Genomic DNA, 22,061 nt, shown 5'->3' on the forward strand with positions numbered 1-22,061 from the left:
GTACTTTTTGCTCAACGGTAACCGTCAAATAAATTGTTTTTTCATTTTACTTTTCTTAATGGAACTCATAGCTGCAACTACAGAGAGACTAAACTTGCTAAAATAACGCATAAGATTAAGCAATTAAAAATGAATACTTTTGGATGTTTCTGTTTGCAAAAATATTTTGCAGAGATATCTTTTATAGGCTTATAGTGTTTGCGTATTTCATATAAAATATTATTTATTGCATAATTTAAAATTCAGCAATGAACTCTTTAAGGTTAAAAGAACATTGAAGCAGTCTTATTAATTCAGAAATTTGGTTACGGCAAAGTCTTTGGACATGAGTTACAAAAAACCGTAATGACTTAATTACTTTTCCTAATTATCAATTAAGTCTTGTCGCAGCCACCTTGAGCTTACCTAAAGCTCGTACCTAAACATCTGCTGTTTCTGCATGCCGGAAATTCATTATTTCTAGCATACAAATGTATCAACTTTGAGCTACTTTTCAAAGAAACAACTTTTAATTAAAGAACTATTTATCTTTGTTCTGTAATTAGTTTCAACTGCAGACAGAGCACTTTATTCAATAAAATAGCTCTAAATAAAATCATAAGTTTAATAAATTTTAAATAAACGTATCTTATTTATTCTGTTTTATTTATAATAATAATGAATAAATCTTATTATTATAATATAAATAAATAAGTCTTATTTATTCTGTTTTACAAATTTTAAATAAACGCAATTATTTTCTAATATGCAGTTTTCCAACACCAAAAATGATTTCACATAGCAATTTTTAGTAACAACAAAAATTTGACTGACCTCTAGCAGACCCACCTACTTTGATTCTAATTTTAAGCACTCTATCAGTGCAACTTAAACTAAATCAACCCTTTATTCTTTCTCAGAAGTTTCCATGTTAAGTTCCCATACCTCATTGGTGTCAGCGGCAACAAAAAAAGGGAGAGGGCGAAAAGATCTCTTATACAGTTACATATTACTTACTATTAAGGCTAGATAATCAGTCTTCACTCGTGCAACTTTTTAAGATGTTTTATTTCATACTTCATTTATATACTACTGGAGCTAATGATAAAAAAACAACAGGCAGGTAGAAGGCCAAAAGGGTTTATGGCTGTAAAAATGAGAATACCATGCAAAATGTAGCATTTAATTTAAGAAAAATTCTTTAAATTGTAAATGTGACGTATACTTCAAGTAACTCCGCATTTTCCTCAATGATGCACTTAGCATACAAAAAAATTTAGAATGATATTGTAAGGTATATCCTAATTTTATAACAGTTATTTTCCTGCTTCTCCCATCTTGAGCTTAGAATTCCTTACCAGAATGAGTTTTTAGAATCGCGTTAAATGAAAATGAGTAGTAGAGAGTATTTAAAATTAAAATTAACTGATTTCAACAGAGAGAATTAAGGATTCCTGAATAGCGCCCTTTTGCCTTTCGGCTACGTCTCTCTAAGCTGTTATTGCGCTCGGCCGTATTATATGCCTTTGATAGCTTTGTTAGTTAATTTAATATTACCGGCCAACTAGTTTAGAATCCGTATTAGCTTCCGCTAAATATCTTCAGTTAAGTTCTCATTTCTTACATATTTGAGTTTAAGCCCAAGTGGAGGCTTTGTTGTACGTCCTAAGAAAGGGACCACTTGTCAACTTTATTTTGAACAATAAAGGGTAAGTAACCCTTCTTGAGTTTACGATATATAAAAATTTAATAAAAATAAATTATTCGCTTAGTAGTTCACTAGGTTCCTCAACAATTAGTTAATAGATAAAAGGGAGGATCCCTAGATTATATTGAAGACAGATGTAAAGATAGCTGATTCGGCTGCATGAGTTAAATTTTATGACGAAATGGAGATTCAGTTTTCTTGCATTTTATTCTCCTTTGGCTGAAATATATAGCTAGCGGCAGCTGACACCATACATAAGAGCTTTAAAAAAAAATGATGTAGGTATATTCTTAAACGACTCTGATACTGAATAAAAAATTTAATGAATCACATTATGCCCAAAATGTCTTACTTAAGTGTCATAAATCTGTTGTCTTAAAACTTGCCTCTAAATATGGAAAATATACTCTCAGTAAAAGAAGACTCTTGTTTTCCAGTTGAATATTAAAATCATCCAATTAGAAAAACAGAAGAATCATCACATCAATAGAAATAAAATAAGTTATGTCTAGACAAAAGATTTGAGAGCGTCGTTGCCTGCAAAATTTAATTATAACGTAATATTTCTGCGATGACGAAAAGCAATAAAACAATTGCATCATCAAAATCATAAAAACAACCTTGTATTTAGCGTAAGTATATTGAATCGTAAGTATATTTGAGTGTTTCAATATACTTACGCTAAATACAAGGTTGTTTTTATGATTTTGATTGTCACATTAGCGTGTTTCTCTTCTAGTCTAATTGCATCATCCTTTTGGAATGAAAAATCGAATGCAAGGACCACTAGTATTCATCGCTGACTTTCGGATGCTGAGAAATATTGTTAGTTGGTAATATCTATGGAGATTTCAAACGTTAAACATCGATCGATGACGGAGTTTTTGACAAAAGAAGACACGCCACCAGAGCCGACGCTAGGGATTCCCCCCCCCGGTGAAATTTCTGTGGGTCCTAAGCTCAGCTGTCCGGTGCCTCCCTGAATCCTGAAAGTTTTGAAGCCTCTAAATTCTGCTGCTGCCCAGTGCTTTTCTTAAACTATAAACATTTTGTTGTTCGGCTGTTATCTAAATTTTAAAGATTTTGCCGCCCAGTGCATCCGCACCGGTTGCGCTTGCTTTGCGCCAGCCCTGCATACAACCAGCAAATATTTAGCAATGTGTGGCTGCAGTCTATAGAGATACTGCATCTTCCTATATCACAGTCAAAAGAGCGGTCGCATGTTAAGAGGGTAATACATCACGTTAAGTAACCTTTGACAAAGCCACAGTGTAGACATGACAACAAACGAAAGTCTGCGAAGAGCTCGAAAGTTGAAGTTAGGTTGTAGGGTTTTCCTTAATTTGCATAAAAAATTTATTTTAAGTTTTGCTGTTCTCAACTTCTCAAACTCACATTCTCTCGCCAGGAAGTTAAGTGAAGTGCTATTTAAACGTGTGATTATCTCAGTTTATTCAGAGCGTGTTTCGCTAGCCTAGCGCACGTTTCGTTGTTATTTCGCGGTCACTCGAGGAAGTCTTTTGGCCTTATCACTTTAGTATCCCGCGGGTTAGATTTCTGTGAGTCCATCTGTTAGGAGTAATTTTGAAGTGCGTTCTTGCACTCATTTATTTTTTCAGATTTGATTTGTATTCTCGTCTACGTTCAAGCTATCGCCGCAAGTGAACGGTGTTTTTGTAACGCCCGAAGCCCATGCTGTCTGTTATTTTAGTTTGAGTTAATAAAGGGTTATTTTTCACCCTTCTTCTGTGCTGGTATTTATTTCACGCCTGTGTGAGAATTCGCCAGGTTCATTGTAGGATCTAAGTCAGTATATGTGGAAAAGTAGAGATAGATCTCACAAGGTTACCTGAATGCGCCAAAACACTCGAGGGATATCTGCCTAAGCGGAGGGATGCTTTCGTGAAGGATTTTCTGCAAATAGGCTCATATTCACGCCACACTTGGGAAAAGCCACGAAAAACACACATGAGCCACTCTCTGCTTGAGTTGAAGTCGATTCAAACTATCAACATTCAGCGGTCTTAGCCACTCGGATCACTGATGAATTCCATTGTGAAAAAGGGATATGTGACAATTTCTCAAATTGCGAAAAAAAATCGACATCGCTAGTAAAAGAAAGACTGCATGAGAAGCTAGGATTTTTAAGGCACTGGCCAGATGGATATCACGAGTACGAATGCCAGAAATGAAATATATTCGGGTTGTTATTCTCTATTATTTCAGATAAAAGCCGTTGAATATAATTTTTGCTTGTCTAAGAACAGTAGATGAGACGTGAATTCACATGGAAACTAAACAAGGAAGTATGTTATAAAAACACACTGAATCTCTCCGTCTTCACTATTTCAGAACACAGAAGAGTTCTTGGAAGATTTTGGCTGCCATTTTTTATACGAAAAGCAGCGGTTTCTCGTTTATTACTTCCAACATAAGAGCACGATAACAGTTATCTATTATGTCAACTTTCTAACTAAACTCTGGCAAGTCATAAAGGGAACACATCATAGCAAATTCAGCAAGAAAATGTTTTCTTTTCATAACAACGCCATGTATTCAAAGCTCAGGTTTCTTGGATCTCTATTCAGCAATGTGGATTTCAACTTCCCCACTCACTCACCATATTCATCAGACCAGGCTTCAATTGATTGTTTTTTAGTGTTTTTTCTTTAAAACCAGTGGCAGGATTTGCATGCTCCATGTTACATCGACGATTATAACGTGAAAGTTGACATTCAGGTATCGCTTAGGGGTTGTAACAAAACATTCTTTTTTGATGGAATTCGACAGCCAAGTGCTTTGAAGTCAGGAAAAATTACATACAAAACTATAAAATAGATTTACACATTTAATCGTAAGAAATGTATTAAAACTTACCGAACTCCTCTTGTACACGATGTAATAAGTTTAAAAGATTTCTTCGTCACTAATCATTAACTTTTCTGCGATATTTAAGCTGTCAGCTTCATAACAGCCATTGTTATTTTAGGGACACATATTCCCAAAATTCGTACATATTAAGCAAATAATTATAATCCTAAATATAAGAAGGTAATAAAAATGTAGTAATACTGTTAAGTTTCGCAAGACTTGCTGTTTTCGAAAAAACATTACATGTGAAATATTGTCTGAGTTTCTGATATTCGCACCTATAAGCATTATTAAGCATTTAACATTTCTTCAAGAGTTTAATAATTTCTTTACTTTGATACCATCTAGTCTTGCGGCACTAGCTAGAATCTAACATGAATGATTTATTGCAAACACAAGTCAAAAAGTTTCCAAAAAGTATTAGCTAAGTATCTACTTACACAATACTATTGACGCCTTGAAGATAAAATTTTAATTTATCACTCTGCAATATGTGAACCTACTACATGCCATAGTATTTAGTAATGTTTCATACTGAATGTATTTTCTTTTCATTTTTCCAATAACTTAGCAAAAGTATGCATTTGATGTAATCAGGGATATATTTACAGCAATGCCGTTTCAACGCAGATCAGCCAGCCCAAGGCCCTGCTCGATGGATACTGATGAGCGAATTGCAATCAAGGAAATTTTCCGACGAGAACGGAGAATTTCTAATGGATCTCACTATGAGTAATGCCCTCACTGTGTATGAAGTGGATTTGAGGATGAGCCATTTACCATTTGGACCCCATCACAAACTCAGCAATGCCGAAACCGCTTATTTTGCATTTGGAGGGTTCGAGTGGAACATTGGCATCCACCCTCAAGGTAATTTATTCAGTGCAACAATCTATGCATAGAACCTAATGTATAATTTTCTTTTAAATTTTAATTCCTTTTTGTTTTATTGCAGTTCTGTATTCCACCTTTTTTTTTCTTAACGCTCGTAAATATTAGTTTATTTATGCAGTACAAAACATTACCAGAAAAATAAGTGGGAAAACTTTTAAAGAAAAAAAAGGAAATCGCTCTTCAATCAGCGTGCATTTGTATACAGGATACTTTCAAGTGTTGCATTGGGATTTGGAGTCCTATAATTTTAAAGTTATGGATTATGTATGTGTTTGATGTTCGTGTAGCGGAAGAATGTTTTTAATTCTGCTTGTAAACTTTTTAAGACACATTGTATAGCAGACATGACTTCCATTTTCAAAATAATGAGTTTACAGCAGAAAGCATTGTGTATTTTCGAATATGCGAAGAGTTTGTCCGTTGCTATTTTGCAATGTGCATTTTGTAAGCAGAATGATTAAAGATCCATGAAGATCCAAGATCGACAGTTCTAGATTGCTGTTTTCCAGTGTAAGACCCCGTATGATCGTTTAAATATTTGCTAGTCAGGAGAACAGTGTTGAAAGTTATAAAAAGTTACATGAGTAGCCGATAAATATCAATAAATCTAACTCAGCCACAATCTTGGTATTCTACATCCAAACATTTGGAAGATTTTGCAACTACGACAGCAGTTGAAATCAATGAGAAATCTACTGTCAGCAACATCAAAATAGGAAAGCAACATCACAGGAACTCCAGGGGAGTAACATAAGAGAAACCAACGCATCTGGGCAGAACTGGAGTGCGTCTTGGGCACGTGTCGTGTAAACAAAACTCATAGAATATTGATACACTTTTTATGCTTGTAGAATAACTCTGGCAAACTTTCATGTTTATAAAGTGTTACATTTCTGTTGTATAAGTTTTTTCGGAGTTATTTTGTAATCCGAAATTTAACTTCATTCTCCCATAACGAATATTTTCTTTTCTTTTGAGTTACAGTTTAAAATTTCTTTTTTATAACAAATCTAATTTAGGAACATTTAAATATTAAGTAAGACTTAGAATCGAGAACTAGTATTTTCTGTCTTTACTGCTGAGTGACAAGGCAGTACCACACTCGTACCTATTTAAACCATTTCAAAGCACACTTCGAAATCAAGTTTTTGAAGACATAACGGTCGTAGTTAAGAGCTTCGTTATGTTTCTTTAAGAGACGTTTCTAAGCCAGTCTATCAAGGATGCCATTCACGGGAGAAACTCTGTTCTAACTGTGTTAGTATACGTTAAGGCTGCTTTTGGTAGTGTTTGGCGACTCAGATGTAACCAAAATTATAGACCCTGGGCGTTTATAACAATATGTTTTCAATAGATTAGGAATTTTCTTTCCCAGCATTTCTATACCACTCGTTTTGGTGATTACATATCCAGCTTTAAACAAAGCAAAACTGGCTTACCCCAGGGTACCGTGATTAGCCTTACTTTATTAAAGGTATTTATTAATGATCTCCCTGATATCTTGTCCTCCGACGGGTTGTTTGATATGGCTCTTTTTGAGGGTGATCTTGCTAGTTTGTGCTAAACATCGAGAAAAGACCAATTCACGCTAAATAACATCTTAAATTTGGGTCTTGAAACACTGGGTTGCTGATCTGGAAAATAACACGACCACCAAATTAAAAAAGACTACTTGCCAGGTCTTTACTTTAAATAGGCAAACCTTCATCCCTCACCTTGTTTATAGGTGCACTGTTTTGCAGCATAATGATGTTTCAATTTATTTGGGTTGCATCTTTGATAGCAAATTGAAGTGCATCAAACACGCTGAGCATGTCAAGTTAAGAACACGTAAAACACTTCCGCATTCTGAAAAGGTCGGCAGGAGTTAAATAGAAGTGTTATAGGACTACCCTGAATACAACATATATGTTATATATTCAGCTGGTTCTGAATTATTCAAATGACGTGTTGATCTCTCCCTCAGATAAAATCTTGATGCTTTTCAATCTTCATAAATAACAAAAGCAAGGCCAACCTTATCACTCAATCCAACTTCCGTCTGTAAAACAAATTAATTTGTACTCTGCAAGAATAGCAGCGTAATAGCCAACAACTGGTATGGTATTCTTGTTAAAAGGATGCATGCAAAGAAGAAACTGGAAGAATGCTGTCAAGTGAATTTGATGAGGATTGCCTGCAAATGCTTTCCTTCACGACACAATTTCTCAATATATATATATCCATAGGTAGAATACCAGATACATTAAAAAGCGCCTCGTAACTAATAGTCCTGGAGCCACAAACGAAAGTAAGGCTTAAAAGAAATCTTTGAATTTTCCTTAGAAACTTGCAGTTTACTTTTTCAGTAAATAACTGCCCCAAACCCTTGAAGCATAGGAAATAACCGGCACTATTCCTTGGCTATAGATCAATTTAAAATCATCTGTCTTGACCCCATAGTATGTTTAGAAATTTTAAATAATCCTCAGAATACCTTTTCTCATTTTCCTGTGAGATTTGAAATACGATATTTCCATTGAAAATCCAAGATAACTCCTAATTATTTTATTTGGGTAACTTCTTGTATAGGAACGTCCCCAAATAATAAGCTTATTCTGCAGTTAGTATTCATTTTTTACCATCATAACTTTGCTTTTAAGCGGATTGAATTTCAATTTAAAAAGTTTAGACCTTTGAAAAGCAGTATCAAGTAAAGCTTGAGATAAAAACAAGCATTAACGAAACTTTTACATTGAACAATTAAGAGCAGATCACCCGCAAAAGCAATTTTAAAACAGTTTTGAAAATCTGATAGTTTACACAAAACATCATTAGTTGTAACATTCCCCAAGAAGTGTCCAGACACTGATCCTTTGGGACTGTCCTTTTCCAAACTGTATTCTTTCGTAATATCACACATAGAAAGTTCTACAGTGTGAGTATGCAAAACGTCATTGATCAGGTAGAAGATGTTCCTACGTATATCAGCACGCTTCAGTAAATTTACGATTCTTGGTCACCAAACATTGTCAAATGCTCCTTTTATATGCAGAAACATTAAATCCGTGACGTAGTTTTTCTTTTCCCTTTCTTTTCTATGTCAAATACGCGAAGAAGCCCATCTACAGCTGAACGCTGAGACGTAAAGCCATACTGATGATCATCCAAAATATTTCTGCTTTTTAAGTGCCAATTCAGTCTGCTTGTATTATGTTTTTCGAGACATTTGCTTAAGCATGGCAGAAGGCTGATGCATCTGATATTTTCAATACTATACCGCTTAACTTTAGCATTTTTAGAAATAGTCACAATTCTAGCTTTTTTTACACCACTGGAAAGTGTTTCTGATCTAGACAAGCATTTTTGGTTCTTTGATATCTCCTTCTAGCTGCGTTTAACTGTTTGCGCATACAATCGATCTCGATTGACCCCATGGGACATTATGTAAATGAGATTTCTTCAATGGGGTGGATTGTTCTGCAGCAGAAATAATTAAATCGCGAAGTTTACAACAATGTTACCTAACATCTCTGGAGAAGTACATTTTTGCAAAGAGCTAAGTAATTCTCTCTTATAATTTATATATCAATTTTGAAAATCACTCCAGTTTGCTCTTTTGATGCTTAAAAGAACACTTTTCACGGCATATTTCAAACTATTTCTCACATAAGGCATAGAAATTTCAAAACGAATCGTCTTATGATCAGACACAGATTCAACCTCAGGAATACACCACTTTTGGATATTCTGAAGAAGACTCCGTTCAACAACTGTTACGTCAATGTAACTAGGTCCCTTTGTGCCACAAAAAGTGGGTCCACAATCTTCATTAATAGCAGAAAGATGGCAAGTGCTCAGAAGCTCGCTCAGTTTTAAATCTCTTGAGTCAGTGAAGTGACTAAACCAGATATCTGATTTACTGTTTGAATCCATACCCTAGATCAAATGTTGCATCTTTTTCCTCGAAACACAACGAGTGATTTTTGTAAGATAAGCATCAATGTTCGTACAGAGTTCAAAATAATTGGAAAACAAGGCAAAATCAAAATTCGCAACTGAAATTTCAACAGTACGCGGGTTATGATCAATAATTTCTAAATCAATGAAAGCAGATATATTAGAACTTAAACGAATAGTAATAGTCGCCTTGATAATTTCAGAAGTCGAATTGAAGAAAACTCTGTAAGATTAGTAGTCTCTGTAGAAAATGTCAGCACTCGTTTTCCTTCTGACGCGTGACTTCAAATTTACACTAATGAATGTCGCTTGGATTTTGCTCAGGGTGCCAGTGTTGGTATTTTAGTGACCTTTTTTTCATTTTACCTACGTGTTGGCTCATTTATAATTCACTTTGATGGAGAACTCGAAACTATTTATGTAGTCCCGCAACAACTTGCTCTTTGTCATTCCTCTCTTGAGAAGGCTGTATTTTTTTTCAGATCCTATCTCTGCGGTCTAGGCTTTGAAAGCAACCAGGAGAATAGGAGTTCTCATACAAAGACTTGCAGGGAGGATAAGGATTCAGGCAAAAGTTGTTTTCCAATGGGTACCATCACATTGTGGTCTCTATTTAAATTATATGGCGAACCTTTCGGCAAAGAAAGGAAAGGATATTCTCCAAAAGTTTTATAGAGACCTTCCGCTCCATTCTGCTTAATTAGAAATAAAGAGAATAAGAGAATTTTCAAGCAACCATTTTGTCGTATAGCTTCCTACGCTGCTGGTGTTAAGCCCTGGAGTATGCTGTATGATAATCACAGTGTCCCAGACTCAGCCCGTATTGGCGCTATGGCCTACTTTAGACTTTTTGACAGGACACGATTGACTTGGTGCCTGTTAATTTCATTTTAAACTTACTGATTCACCTGAATGAGTTCTGTGTGACTCTGGACAAGACACGGCTGCTGCTCATCTGGGAGAGTGTTCTACACTTAATGATTTGGATTGTATTGTTAAGACGTATTGGAGAGCTCGCCGCCTAATAACCTGATGTTCAATGGCCTGGCTTTGGTTTAATAATGTTTCTTTGAAAATTCTAAAAATTCAGTATTTATTTATCTTTAATTCCGAATAGGAATACTCTCTCTGTATTTTTGAGAGGCAAATATTACAGTCTTCTTTTTCGGAAACAAATTATTCTGCGTAAGTACGCTAGTGTGGTTATTATACCCCCGTGCTCAACAAATAAGCATCAAAAGCATTCTAGTACGAATAAAAAAAAGGACAATTAAAATATGCAATTTGCATATGAGGTAAAGGTTGCATCGCCGAATGCAAATAGGCAATCACCACAAACGGCATGCCGGACCTATGCGTCAGTTCGCAAGCAGACATAGTTTTGTATAATCCGAGATAGCCAAAGCGTAAAGCATGAACGGAAGACACCATTTGCACGATGAAATGCGTTTGAGGGCTGTCGAGATGTTGCAAGCTGGAGCGAGAGAGCTGAATGTGCATCACAGTTTCATGAATACGTTGTGAAGTCGTTACCAAAAAGATCAAAAACCCTGTAGAACACTTGGGTGTGGACGCCAGAGGATTACCACAAAGACAGACGATCGCTTCCTCATGCTGTGTGCAAGACGCCGTAGATCACTAATAGTGCGACAGCTGGTATCGATCTCTCTGCTGCTACAGGACGACTCATATCCCGCCAAACTGTGTCGGGTTGACTGTATGAAGGTGGCCTGTACGTCCGACGACCTGTGGTATGTGTTCCTTTGTCGCAATCGCGTGTCAGACAACGGTTGAAGTGGGCCGTAACAATGGCAGTTGGACATCAAGCAGTGGGGCAATGTACTCTTTACAGGTGAATCTCGATTTAACATCCAGAACGTTTCCCGAAAGTCAATGATATGGCTAGAGCCAGGGACGCGCCATCGGGCGCAAACATCGTCGAAAGAGACCATTACATAGGAGGAGGCTTACTTATATTGGCTGGGATAGCAACGAATGGCCCCACCGACATCTACGTGATTCCTGGTTGTTCCTTCACAGCCGTCCTATATCACGACTAAATTCTACACTCCCTTATGCATCTTTATATCACAGCAATGGGTACCAACGGCAAGTTTATGAATGACAACGCTAGCACCCATACAGCTCAAATGGTGCGGAGTTATCTCGAGAGAGAAACCTTTCGACATCTGCAGTGATCTGCTAGACCGCCAGACCCGAATTCCGTATAACATGCGTGGGACATGTTAGGACAACGGATAGTAGGTCACCCTGTGACACCAGGCTTCCTCCACGAGCTGTGCATTACTACAGGAATGGGCGCTACTGCAACAACAAGCGATCAAAGACACTATTGTCAGCTTGCCGCGCCGTTGTCAAACATGCATTTAAACTAGAGGGCTTCATACCCGTTATTAACGTAATGTTTCCATTGCACATTCTCCCAACCCATTTGGTCTTTCGCGATGTGATTGTCGTAATCCATACGTTTTTGCACGCCTTTGCTTTATTGTTTGCTGGCGGGTATAGTAATGCCACACTAACCTCTTGGATCAAGTTCACGCATATCCATTAAATAGTTTTTGTTTCATTGCGTATTTTGCCTTTGTTGCTTATTTCTTCAGCAGTAGTGTACATACATAAGGGAAGTTTCAATCATAATTTCATTTACTTTTTTAGCCTGCTTAATGCTTTTTTATTAGAATACTGTCATCAAAACCAGTTTATTTATATTTTCTCAATTAAAGATTTTATACATTTTAGTAAGAGAATAAAACTGAAGTAAAATTAACAACCAAAGTAAAGTAATACTAGTTCTTCTGGAAAGAAATAAGGTAACTGATCATAAACTAAAAGGAAAGCTAAAACGATTCTTTCTGAGTGCAAATACTAAAGATGCGCCAATTTTCGCTTTATTAAATTTTACCACGAGGACAATTTTTAAAGCATTATATTTGAATTTATGTTTGTTCATTCCGCATACTTATTTGTTTAATAACTGTGCGAAATAAATAAAGAGAAAATTAAATTTTTAATGCTGCTATTTACCTTATTTTGCAGTATTAAGAACTGGCAGTAAAAACTTACTTCATGACTGAATTGCAATTTTACTAAGAAGATTCCTTTTCGTATAATAATTACAAGACAGAATGACTGCCTTTTAGTAAAAACTGTTGATACATAAAGTTAAATAAATTCAGAGGTTAAAATCTTTGTGTTAAATTTGAGGGCAGAAGCTTTTCGAAACAATTCATTTCGAGAAATCACCTGCTCTTATTCCCTTGCGACAACAAGGAAATAAGATAAGCAGTATCGTGGTTTAAAGTCATCGTCGTAAGCTTTCATTCTTTTACCTATGATATCAGATGACACGGAAGTTTCTCTTCAGAAAGGTTATAGATTATGAAATTCAAGTGCTCTAGCTGTTTTAGTTTTGTGGTGCAATGTTCACTACTGAAAACGTTTCATGTGTATTTTTGACTTAAAAACAGAATTGTTTTAGATAAAAAGAGAAAGAAGTCAGTTTTATTTCTTATAAATTCCAAGTTGTTTTTGGAATAGTAATTTTTAAATGTTTGTACTTTTTGTACCAAATTTCCCAGATATTTCAATGTAAAGTATCGTTCCAGGACAGAAGGAAAAAAATTGAAAGATAATTTGCGTCGCGTTATTTTTATCTCTTTAAGCTAATGAGGGATATGATTTAAGTCATTTTTTCCCCTCCATCGAATGGTTTCTACACGTTACTACCTTCGTTTTTAATGCATTGATTTACACGAGTATTTTCGCAAGTGCTAGTCAAGATCCGGAACTCAAAACTAGTCTATTTATTTAAAATGAGGTAAATAGTAAACGCTTTTTCATACGTATTCAAAATAGAGAATATGAGTAAACAAATGAATTAAACATGAATGAACAAATATTAATTTGAACGTATGAATTAAACAAATATTATTTTTGGATGTTGCTTTCAAAACTGTATTTCCTCGGATTTTATTTAAAAAAAAGACAACGATTTTTTAAAGCATATAATTGAGCACATTCTTATCTATTTTATAAATTATAAATCGAAATGTATTAAATTTACTTTCGTTTGTGTTTGGGATTCTTGGATGGGTAAGAACTTCTTTCTTCAACGTACCAGTTGAACGGAATATATTATACTCCAAAGGAGAAAGACTGTTTATACCTTACTCATACAGTTCTCGCACAAAGTTAGAGTAGAAAGGATTTAAACTTTTTGGAAACCGTTTTATGAAAAGCCGGATACTGACTTTAGAGCGCTGTTATAATCTATTCTTCTGCGAGAGAAGTGAGTTAGGACGACAACAGTGTGATAGGCGTTCCTAGTATTTATAGAAGAATTTTTGGAACTCCTACTGTCAGTTCTATTAAATATGAAGTTAAATTTTCGTTTAGTCTTGAGCTTGTTAAAACCAGGCTGGATACAAACAATTTACGTATACTTCATATTCTGGTCTGCGGTTTTGTATAATTAAATTTAATTTGAGTTCGGCTGAAGGAAATATTTTACCCATAATAGTTGAGATCCAGCTGAATTATAATCACATACGTGTGAATTTGAGGCCGAACACGAAGTACAGCACCAATAAAGAAAACAAAAACACCTTACAGCTGGAACTAAAAAGTGTTTCGTTTTGTTTCATTTCTGCCTCAAATACAAACGCTTGATTTTAAACTCCCAAATTCAATAATTCTGAGCTTTGATGATACTTTCAACAAACGTAAATTAGGAAGAATCATTAAGCAACTACTAGTTTTATCCTCGTAACAAATTTAGCAAAAGTACTGAGTTTTAATTTCTAATTAAGTTTTTCGGGTACTTAAAGCTTCTTTTAAAGCAAAAGAGAAGGCTAAATTAAAAACTTTCCTCTTAAGATATTTGCGTTCTCACTGACAGCTATACAGTTTTTATTTATTTCATCTTTGAGCATTTAAAATCAAACTTATAGGGTCCGTTTAATGCTGAGTGAAAGCTTCTTTCAGATCTCAAGAACGAAGAAAAATTACACATAATCAATACGAAACTACGTAAATGGTACTGAAAATGATTTGCATCTTTTTTATTTACATTAATAGGCTAATAATATTATAAGATACGTATATTTTTACTAGTTCAAACATAAAAATGATCTCCAAAACATTTAAACTTATTGAAAGAAAAATATCTAAGCAAAGTTCAATATAATCTGCTTCTAGTTGATAAATAAGAATAGATAAATGCTTCTTAAATAATATTTATCCAATTTTTTATTCATGCTCGAGACCAAAAAGAGATAAAATCTTATCTTCAGATTTTGTTCATAAAATAAATTATTTCCTCTTTCATTTCTATGAAATGTTATGAAATTCTCAATTTTGTTCTAACTGCCCACCTTAAATTTGGAGTTGTTATCTGCTAATAGACGAGCAAATATATATGCAAGTACAAATTTATGAAAGTTATGGCCATCAATATTTCATTACTTTATTACCTTCATCTAACATGAATAGTAGGCCACTTAATAAACGCATGTAAACAGCAGTTTAGACGCATGTTTGGGTATGGATATGCTCAGCTTAATGCGCAAAAAATGAAATGAGTCACGGGAGTATTCATAGTAACCCAACTATTAAATATTTAAATTCAGTTCGTCTGAAGCTTTGGCTGTCCTATACTTTCGATATGAAGACTTCCTTTCTTCCTTTTTTTTTTAATCTAGAATTTTGTTATCGAGAGGCCGATATCTTGTCACTTTTTATTCAAAACTTATGCGCGGTTTCTGAAACCAATATATATATATAAAATATGAAATATGACATAGTTTCTATCGACACACGTACTTTATGTCTTCCAGATTTATCAATAAATAACAAAAAGCAAGGCATAAGCCCAGTATATATATATATATATGAGACAGTAATCTCATAGTACATGAAAAATACCATTTCTTTATGTGTGTATATACGCAGAAAATAAAACGGATTTTCACTCCAGTTCTCACAACGTTCGGTAAATTTCATTCTTACAGGAGAATTTATAAACTCAGTTACCTAGAAAAAACATTGTGGTCTCATTTCCATTTTGAAAAAGGATATTTGTGAGAACTTGTAAAAATGAAATATGTGAATTTTTAATGAAACTTAAAATTCCCATGATATAGGAATTTTTAAGATTTTTATTATTGCACATTACTTACGCCACTTTAAACAACACTTGAACAATTTTTTTTTTCAGTATATAAGCATTTTTTACACATAGCATAGCGAGTAAATATCTAGTCCTTATAATGAATTTCTCAACGAATGACGTTACAACAATTTATGGTATACTTCATAATCTGTTCCGTGGTTTTATAAAATTAAATTTAGTTTGAGTTCGACTGAAGGAGAAAAATTACCAATAACAGTTGAGATCCAGCGAATACTGTAATGAATAGGTGTGAATATGACACTAAATGCGAGAACTTAACGTACAACACCAACAAAAAATAAAGTTCGATCTTGCACAATAAAAACATAAAATTTGAAAATATTTGTTCTTGATTGTTTTTGATTAATTTAATGAATTAGTCTTGGCAAGTACATAAATTCTGATTTCCTATCAGTACTATAAATATACGATATTTTCAGAGTACGTATGAGGTGCATTGAAATATTAAGGTAGCTTCCCAAACAGAATTGTTATTCCTGCTTTAACGAAAATCAGTTTTCACTAATTTGATTCTAGGTTTACTGAAGAACTGTTTCGTAGTCTAAATCATTTTTGCATATCAGAATTTTAACCAGATATTTTCTTAAGTTTCTGAATTTGTAATTTTTTATTCGTTCCGCTTAAAGTGATGCTATTTTACTTATTAAAATTTCCAACTTTTAAGTTTACCTTCATTACTTTTAAAGATTTTTAAGCATTATAGTAATTAATATGTTGCCTCAAATATTTCATCCCGTTAAAACACAGCCTTACTTTCTCCAAAATTTGCAAGTTATTTATTTCAGCTGTTTTCTGTGCAAAAGCATTGTTAGTGTCACAGAGTGAAATCCGAGCTTATGTACTACTCCGTTTTTAGTTTTGAACTCAATATTTGAACAGTTTGTAGAGACATTAGGTATTTTTTGAAAGCAGGCAAGATGAAAAATTAGCAACCGCCTTCGCCGGGAATCGAACCACGGACCTCTGGAATACCGGCCCAGCGTGCAGAACCACTACACCACGAAGGCACGCTAGGAAAGCGGGAGATATACTTTATAAGTTTAGTCTTGCTATATCTGATTTAATTACATTAGCTTTAGAATTTGGATATTATAATACTTTGTTTCGCTTTCAGTCACAGATAACGGAATTAAAATCCTTGATGAATCCTATTTCGGACATGTGAGACAATTTGGTAACTAAATAACTTCAACACGTTTATATTTAAGTAATTTAATGAATTATAAAAGCTTTTCTTTCTCATTTCAGATGCATAACAGGAAAAAATATAAACACTCAATCATTACGCTAAATTGAAGCAGTCAATAACAAATCTTCCGCTCGCAGATTTACATTTTAAAAATTAATTTATAGTTTAATAATCTAAGTTTATCAACATGCAACATAATAAAAACAGTTATATATAGAATATGGTAATGGTATTAAATATGCAGCAATAGTAAATATCTATATTACAGCAAGTTTTATCATAATAAAAATAAAATATGAAGTGATATATTACCATAGAAAAGTAGCTGCCCTTACATTATTAAATAATGTTAAGTTTGCCAATCTATAGTAAGTTCAAAGTGGGACTTAGAAATAACAGTTAATAAAAATTCCTATCCTTTAATTTTAGTTTCAAAATAATATTTTTAAACTTATAACTGACTACAATAAATTCCGACAGTCTGCAATATAAAAGGCAATGTCATAACGATATATATTAAGTTATATTGCTCCACAATAAATTTTAACGATCTACAGTAGGTAATATTGATTTATAGATAATATTCTAGAAATTACCAGGTGCAATTTAACAATGATTACAACAACTCTAAAATGTTAATATAATTATCGTAACCAGCATTCATATTCATCCAGTATCTACCATTAAATCTTGCGAATGTATCTAAAATTCCGTAATCCTTTTTTACAACCTTAATTGTATTTTTTTCCTTAAAAAGAGATATATGATTTTTTTCCTCCAAACTATCTTAGGCCATCCTGAAGCATTCATTAAAGGATCAGCCCTGAATATAATGCTATGATTAATTTTATGAAGCTGTTAAAGGATCAGTTTAAAATAATCCAGTGTAATAAAATGTCATCATGAAACCAGAAACTTTTGCATCTATATTAATAGAATAAGAAATTATTTTTCAAACTATCTGTAGTGCATCCCAGAAGTCCCTATCCCCTTGCATTCTCTGTTAATGATGTATTAAAGTCATAGCAAAGTATGCTAAAACAAAACTATGGGTTTAAGGAAAGAGATGCCTCGTATAGAACTTTCTAAAGGAAATTGGTTCGTATCCATTGTTACCCACAGGAACCCATAGATATTCATGTTACCCCATCGGAAAACCCCGTGCAATATAATAATGTGGAATATAACCACAGTGTGATGTGCATACAAACTATTCGTCGGCAGCCAAACCCAAAACGAAGAATCAGTGTCCTGTATTCTTGTTTGTTCGGCCATTGGTTATCTATTTAAATTAATAAAAAAATAATTACGTTTCTTCAAATGTAACACCTGCTGTTAGATTTGAGAGGGTTTGGATTATACGGAACGGGAAGCAGTTCTACATCAAATCAAACAGCTCAATGTGCCAGCATCTTTTGAGGATATGGCCGAGTGACTATGAAGTACCTGCGATGATCCTAGACAAGCACCCGGCCGAACAATGCATAGAGATAAACGTCATCATCAAAGAACAGTCTCTCGAGACCCATAGGCACAATACCTATGCTTACACCGACGGCTCAAAGATGGACGGACAGCCAGAAGATATACAAATGTTCAACACCCTCATCTTCACTGATGGTTCCAAAATGGACCACAATGTGGGATGCGCGTTTGTTACGTTTCAAGGCCAGGAGCAAGTCACGCAATGGAAGGGCCATCTTCACGGGAACAACAGCGTCTTTCAAGGGGAGGCAGTTGCTATCCAGAAAGCAGTACAATATATTGCCAGCAACAACATCAAAAAAGCTGTTATAGTATCCGACAGTATGTCAGCTCTGCGAGCCTTGCAAAATCCGGCACACTCCTCCTCAATAGTCCAGGAAATTCAAAGCCTCTTACGACAGTTTAAACATCTGGAAGCCCGCCTGACATGGACGAAAGCCCATGCAGGCAATATGGGAAATGAGGCAGCAGACCTCCTTGCGAAAGACGCTGCCCTAAATAAGGAAGCCGAGGAGCTAGCATTACCGTGGCCACACTCTACCTTAAAAAGAATGCTCCATATGCAAGCACTCTCAAAGTGGCAGGCTGAGTGGGACATTGCTGAGACCGGCAGACGTACTCATTATCATCTTTTGTATGTTAATCCAGCCAGGCTCTACTCTAACCCGCACCTGGTCCGTTATGTTACAGGCCATGGACCCTTCCCGGAGTACTTTGCCAGGCACGACTGACACAGACCAGTGCAGCTACGGTCACCTGGGTACTCCGGAGCATTACGTCACTACGTGCTCTCTGACCAACGGGATGCACATACGTATTCCCACTACAAACACACAGGCATTCTGTAAGCTCATGGTCAAACAGAAGCACCTCTGCCGGCAGCTCATCAAAATTATGGAGAAGCTAGCCAATCTCGGCACGGACCTCTGCGCAGCAGAATAAATGACCCTGGAGTGACCATTACAGCAGGAAGTATCCTCTTTTAATGGCAATAACTGGAATACTAATCGTTAGCACTTTACAGACTATCACTACATCTTTGTCTTTATCGTAACTTGTTGTTTACACAAATGCAACAATTTTACTGCCAAGGTATACCACAACTGTTTGTAATCAATCATTCATTTTCAATAATATACTCACGTATTTGAATTAGTGTTGTCTTAAGGGTTCTCTAGATCATGGTGGACTAATTAACCGCATGGTAGAGGCATAGTGCCCACGTCCCCCGTTCCTTATCCTTATCCTTATTGTAACTACTACAGCTAGTTCTGTGGTGACACTAAGTTTCCTCACACAAGTTCTAATTATTAGATGGCACTGATTTTCTTTAGATGAGTTATCGGGATGGAAATTGTATTTCCAGGTTCATGCAGACAAGAACACAATACAATTGAACTTAAAATCCTTAAATTAGTCTCTGCTTGAGAATTAACATAAAAATACAGATAGCAATCTACTTAATTGTACTAAAATTCACACTTAAGTTTTACTCTAAGAGGAACCACAATTCTAAATTTAATGTGCTAAGCTATCAACCCCAGCTTATTATTGTTTTGGACAGGACTTTTGTGGAATAAGCTGCACCGGTCAGGATTTAAACATCAATAATCAGCAGCAACTATTTACTCGCGGCTCCATCCTGATAGGCTCGAACAACAGACTACTCTCTTGTTCCATTTCCTGGTTATACTCTTACTTTCATCTCAAAAATCTACGTAACCATGTGGAAGGAACGAGCTATTTGACTAAGTTAAAACTGATAGAAAAGATGCTAGTTAAAAAAAACTTGTTAGTAAAAGAAACTAAATTGTCATACAAAGAGGCGTGTAACACAATTTTCCCAGTCAAGGTTCTTATTTCCATATTTTCAGGAGTGACCCGTCACATCTGTAATGCTGGATAAGACCCCCATAAAAAGATCTGGATGCCTAACAATTTGCGAGTACAATTCGAGAATCATGAACAGTTCTACTGATTTTGAGCCCAAATAGCCGGGCATGTATATGACGTAACAGAAAGTTTTAAGGATTTGTAACTGGTGTATATAGACTTTCCGGACACATTAGTTCAAAGCTAATGTAGTGTAAACTATTTATTGCTTTCAAAATGCGTTAAATAAACAGGATTATGACAATAAGTATTTCGAACGAATAGCTTGAAGGAAAAATTCAAACATTTTACACATTATGATGACGAAAAAATTTAACTGTTGACTCAGAAATAAGAATACTATATGTAACAAATAACATATTTCACTTATCTGATAGAGTTAAGAGGTATCTTTCTTCTATGATATATAGACTTATCTCAGACGTAAAGGCTATGTTGTCATCACACTGCAGTCAAAAACCCTGCCTTACTAAATTACCTTTTCAAGATACTTGTAAAACACAAATTGTTGAGATTGAAATAAAATAAAAATGATAAATTAAGACATAATTGTGTGAATCGGAGTTAAAGCATCATAACGTATTACAAAACATAATTTTTGTTCCGGTTTTAACGATGACTATCTATCATTCTTCATTTGATTCTTATATTGCTGAAAAAACTGTTTTATTTTCAAAGTCTTCAGAAAATTTTAATGATAAAAAGAAAGTAACCTATAGTAACTTAAAACCCTTTTTCATTCAATTTTTCTGTGCGTACAAAAGGAAATTTTTAGGTGTGTCCAGACCGGACACACTGTGCCGCAAAGGGTTAACAAACGAAGGATGGTTCGTGAAAAGCACGCAAATGAAGTCTGACCTGAAATTCAGTCTCAAATGACGCGGATAAAATAAATGTTATGCTATGGTGACTACACGAGTTAGATCTTGGAGGAAGAATGGAATTTCTTTCCTCCGCGTAAACGATCGCAGATGCAATGATGTTGAAGTGTCTATTTTAAATTAGCAGACTACAGCCGGCTGTCCCAACAGTATGTCCCGACAAAAACGCCAGCTTTAATATGCCCATAAGAATACTTTATTTTCAGAAAATGGAATGCAGAAAGAATCAGTAGCAATTTCAGTTGAGCTAAAATTATAAGGTAATACGTATGTAGAATGATAAACTGTCTGTCTCAGAAGCTTGAACCATTAATTTTTCATCCATGGGTTCTCACAGAATATCTAGAGACAGCTTAACCTAAATCTACTTTTTACGAGTTCAAAATTACAAACGAGTGTATGCCCAATATGATCTGTGACTAGAGACGAACCGTTAACAGAAAAACCACAGAATGACATTCGACCCATGGAACTACTTTCCGTTTTCCATAAAAAAGGATAAATGGTCACCGTTTCCGTTCATACCCACATGTGTATGTTATCTAAAAATGTCACTTATATAGGTATCTTGGAAATGTTATCGGCAATCATACTGTTGCAAAGAGAAGCTTTACTAGGTTGATTAACTTTGTAGAAACATTAAGTTTTTTGAAGCAGGAGTAATAAAAAATGTGAAATGCCCTCGCCGGGACTCGAACCTGGACCTCTCGAATACGCGCCAAGTGTGCTAACCGTTACACCACGAAGACATGCAGAAAAGATGGATAAAATAACCATACATACTCCCCCTTTTAAAGGACGACTGGGGATTTTGGGACCCAACCACCAAAGGCGGGTGGTGAAGAATCATCAGCCACCGCCTAAGTTCGGGCGCCACTGTAGAGTCATTAGGTTATTTTTGAAGACATGAAAAATGAGCATTGCCTTCGCTTGGACTCGAATCTGAACTTCTCGAATACGCGCCGAGTGTGCTAACCGTTACACGACGAAGGCATATAGAAAGGAGGG

The 22,061-nt window shown here is 35.1% G+C and overlaps 1 protein-coding gene across 1 annotated transcript in view; it reads left to right on the top strand.

The window, feature by feature from the left end:
* Positions 1-22,061, top strand: part of LOC118184027 (uncharacterized) — a 145,331-nt gene that overhangs the window by 60,574 nt on the left and 62,696 nt on the right. The window contains exon 3 of the mRNA XM_035353658.2: positions 5,170-5,428. Coding sequence (XP_035209549.1) covers positions 5,170-5,428 — 259 coding nt within the window. The remainder of the gene's footprint in view (positions 1-5,169; positions 5,429-22,061) is intronic.

Source organism: Stegodyphus dumicola, chromosome X2 (assembly GCF_044657685.1).
Source record: "Stegodyphus dumicola isolate Sdum_Otavi_A_Nest chromosome X2, ASM4465768v1".
NCBI classification, from domain to species: Eukaryota; Metazoa; Arthropoda; class Arachnida; order Araneae; family Eresidae; genus Stegodyphus; species Stegodyphus dumicola.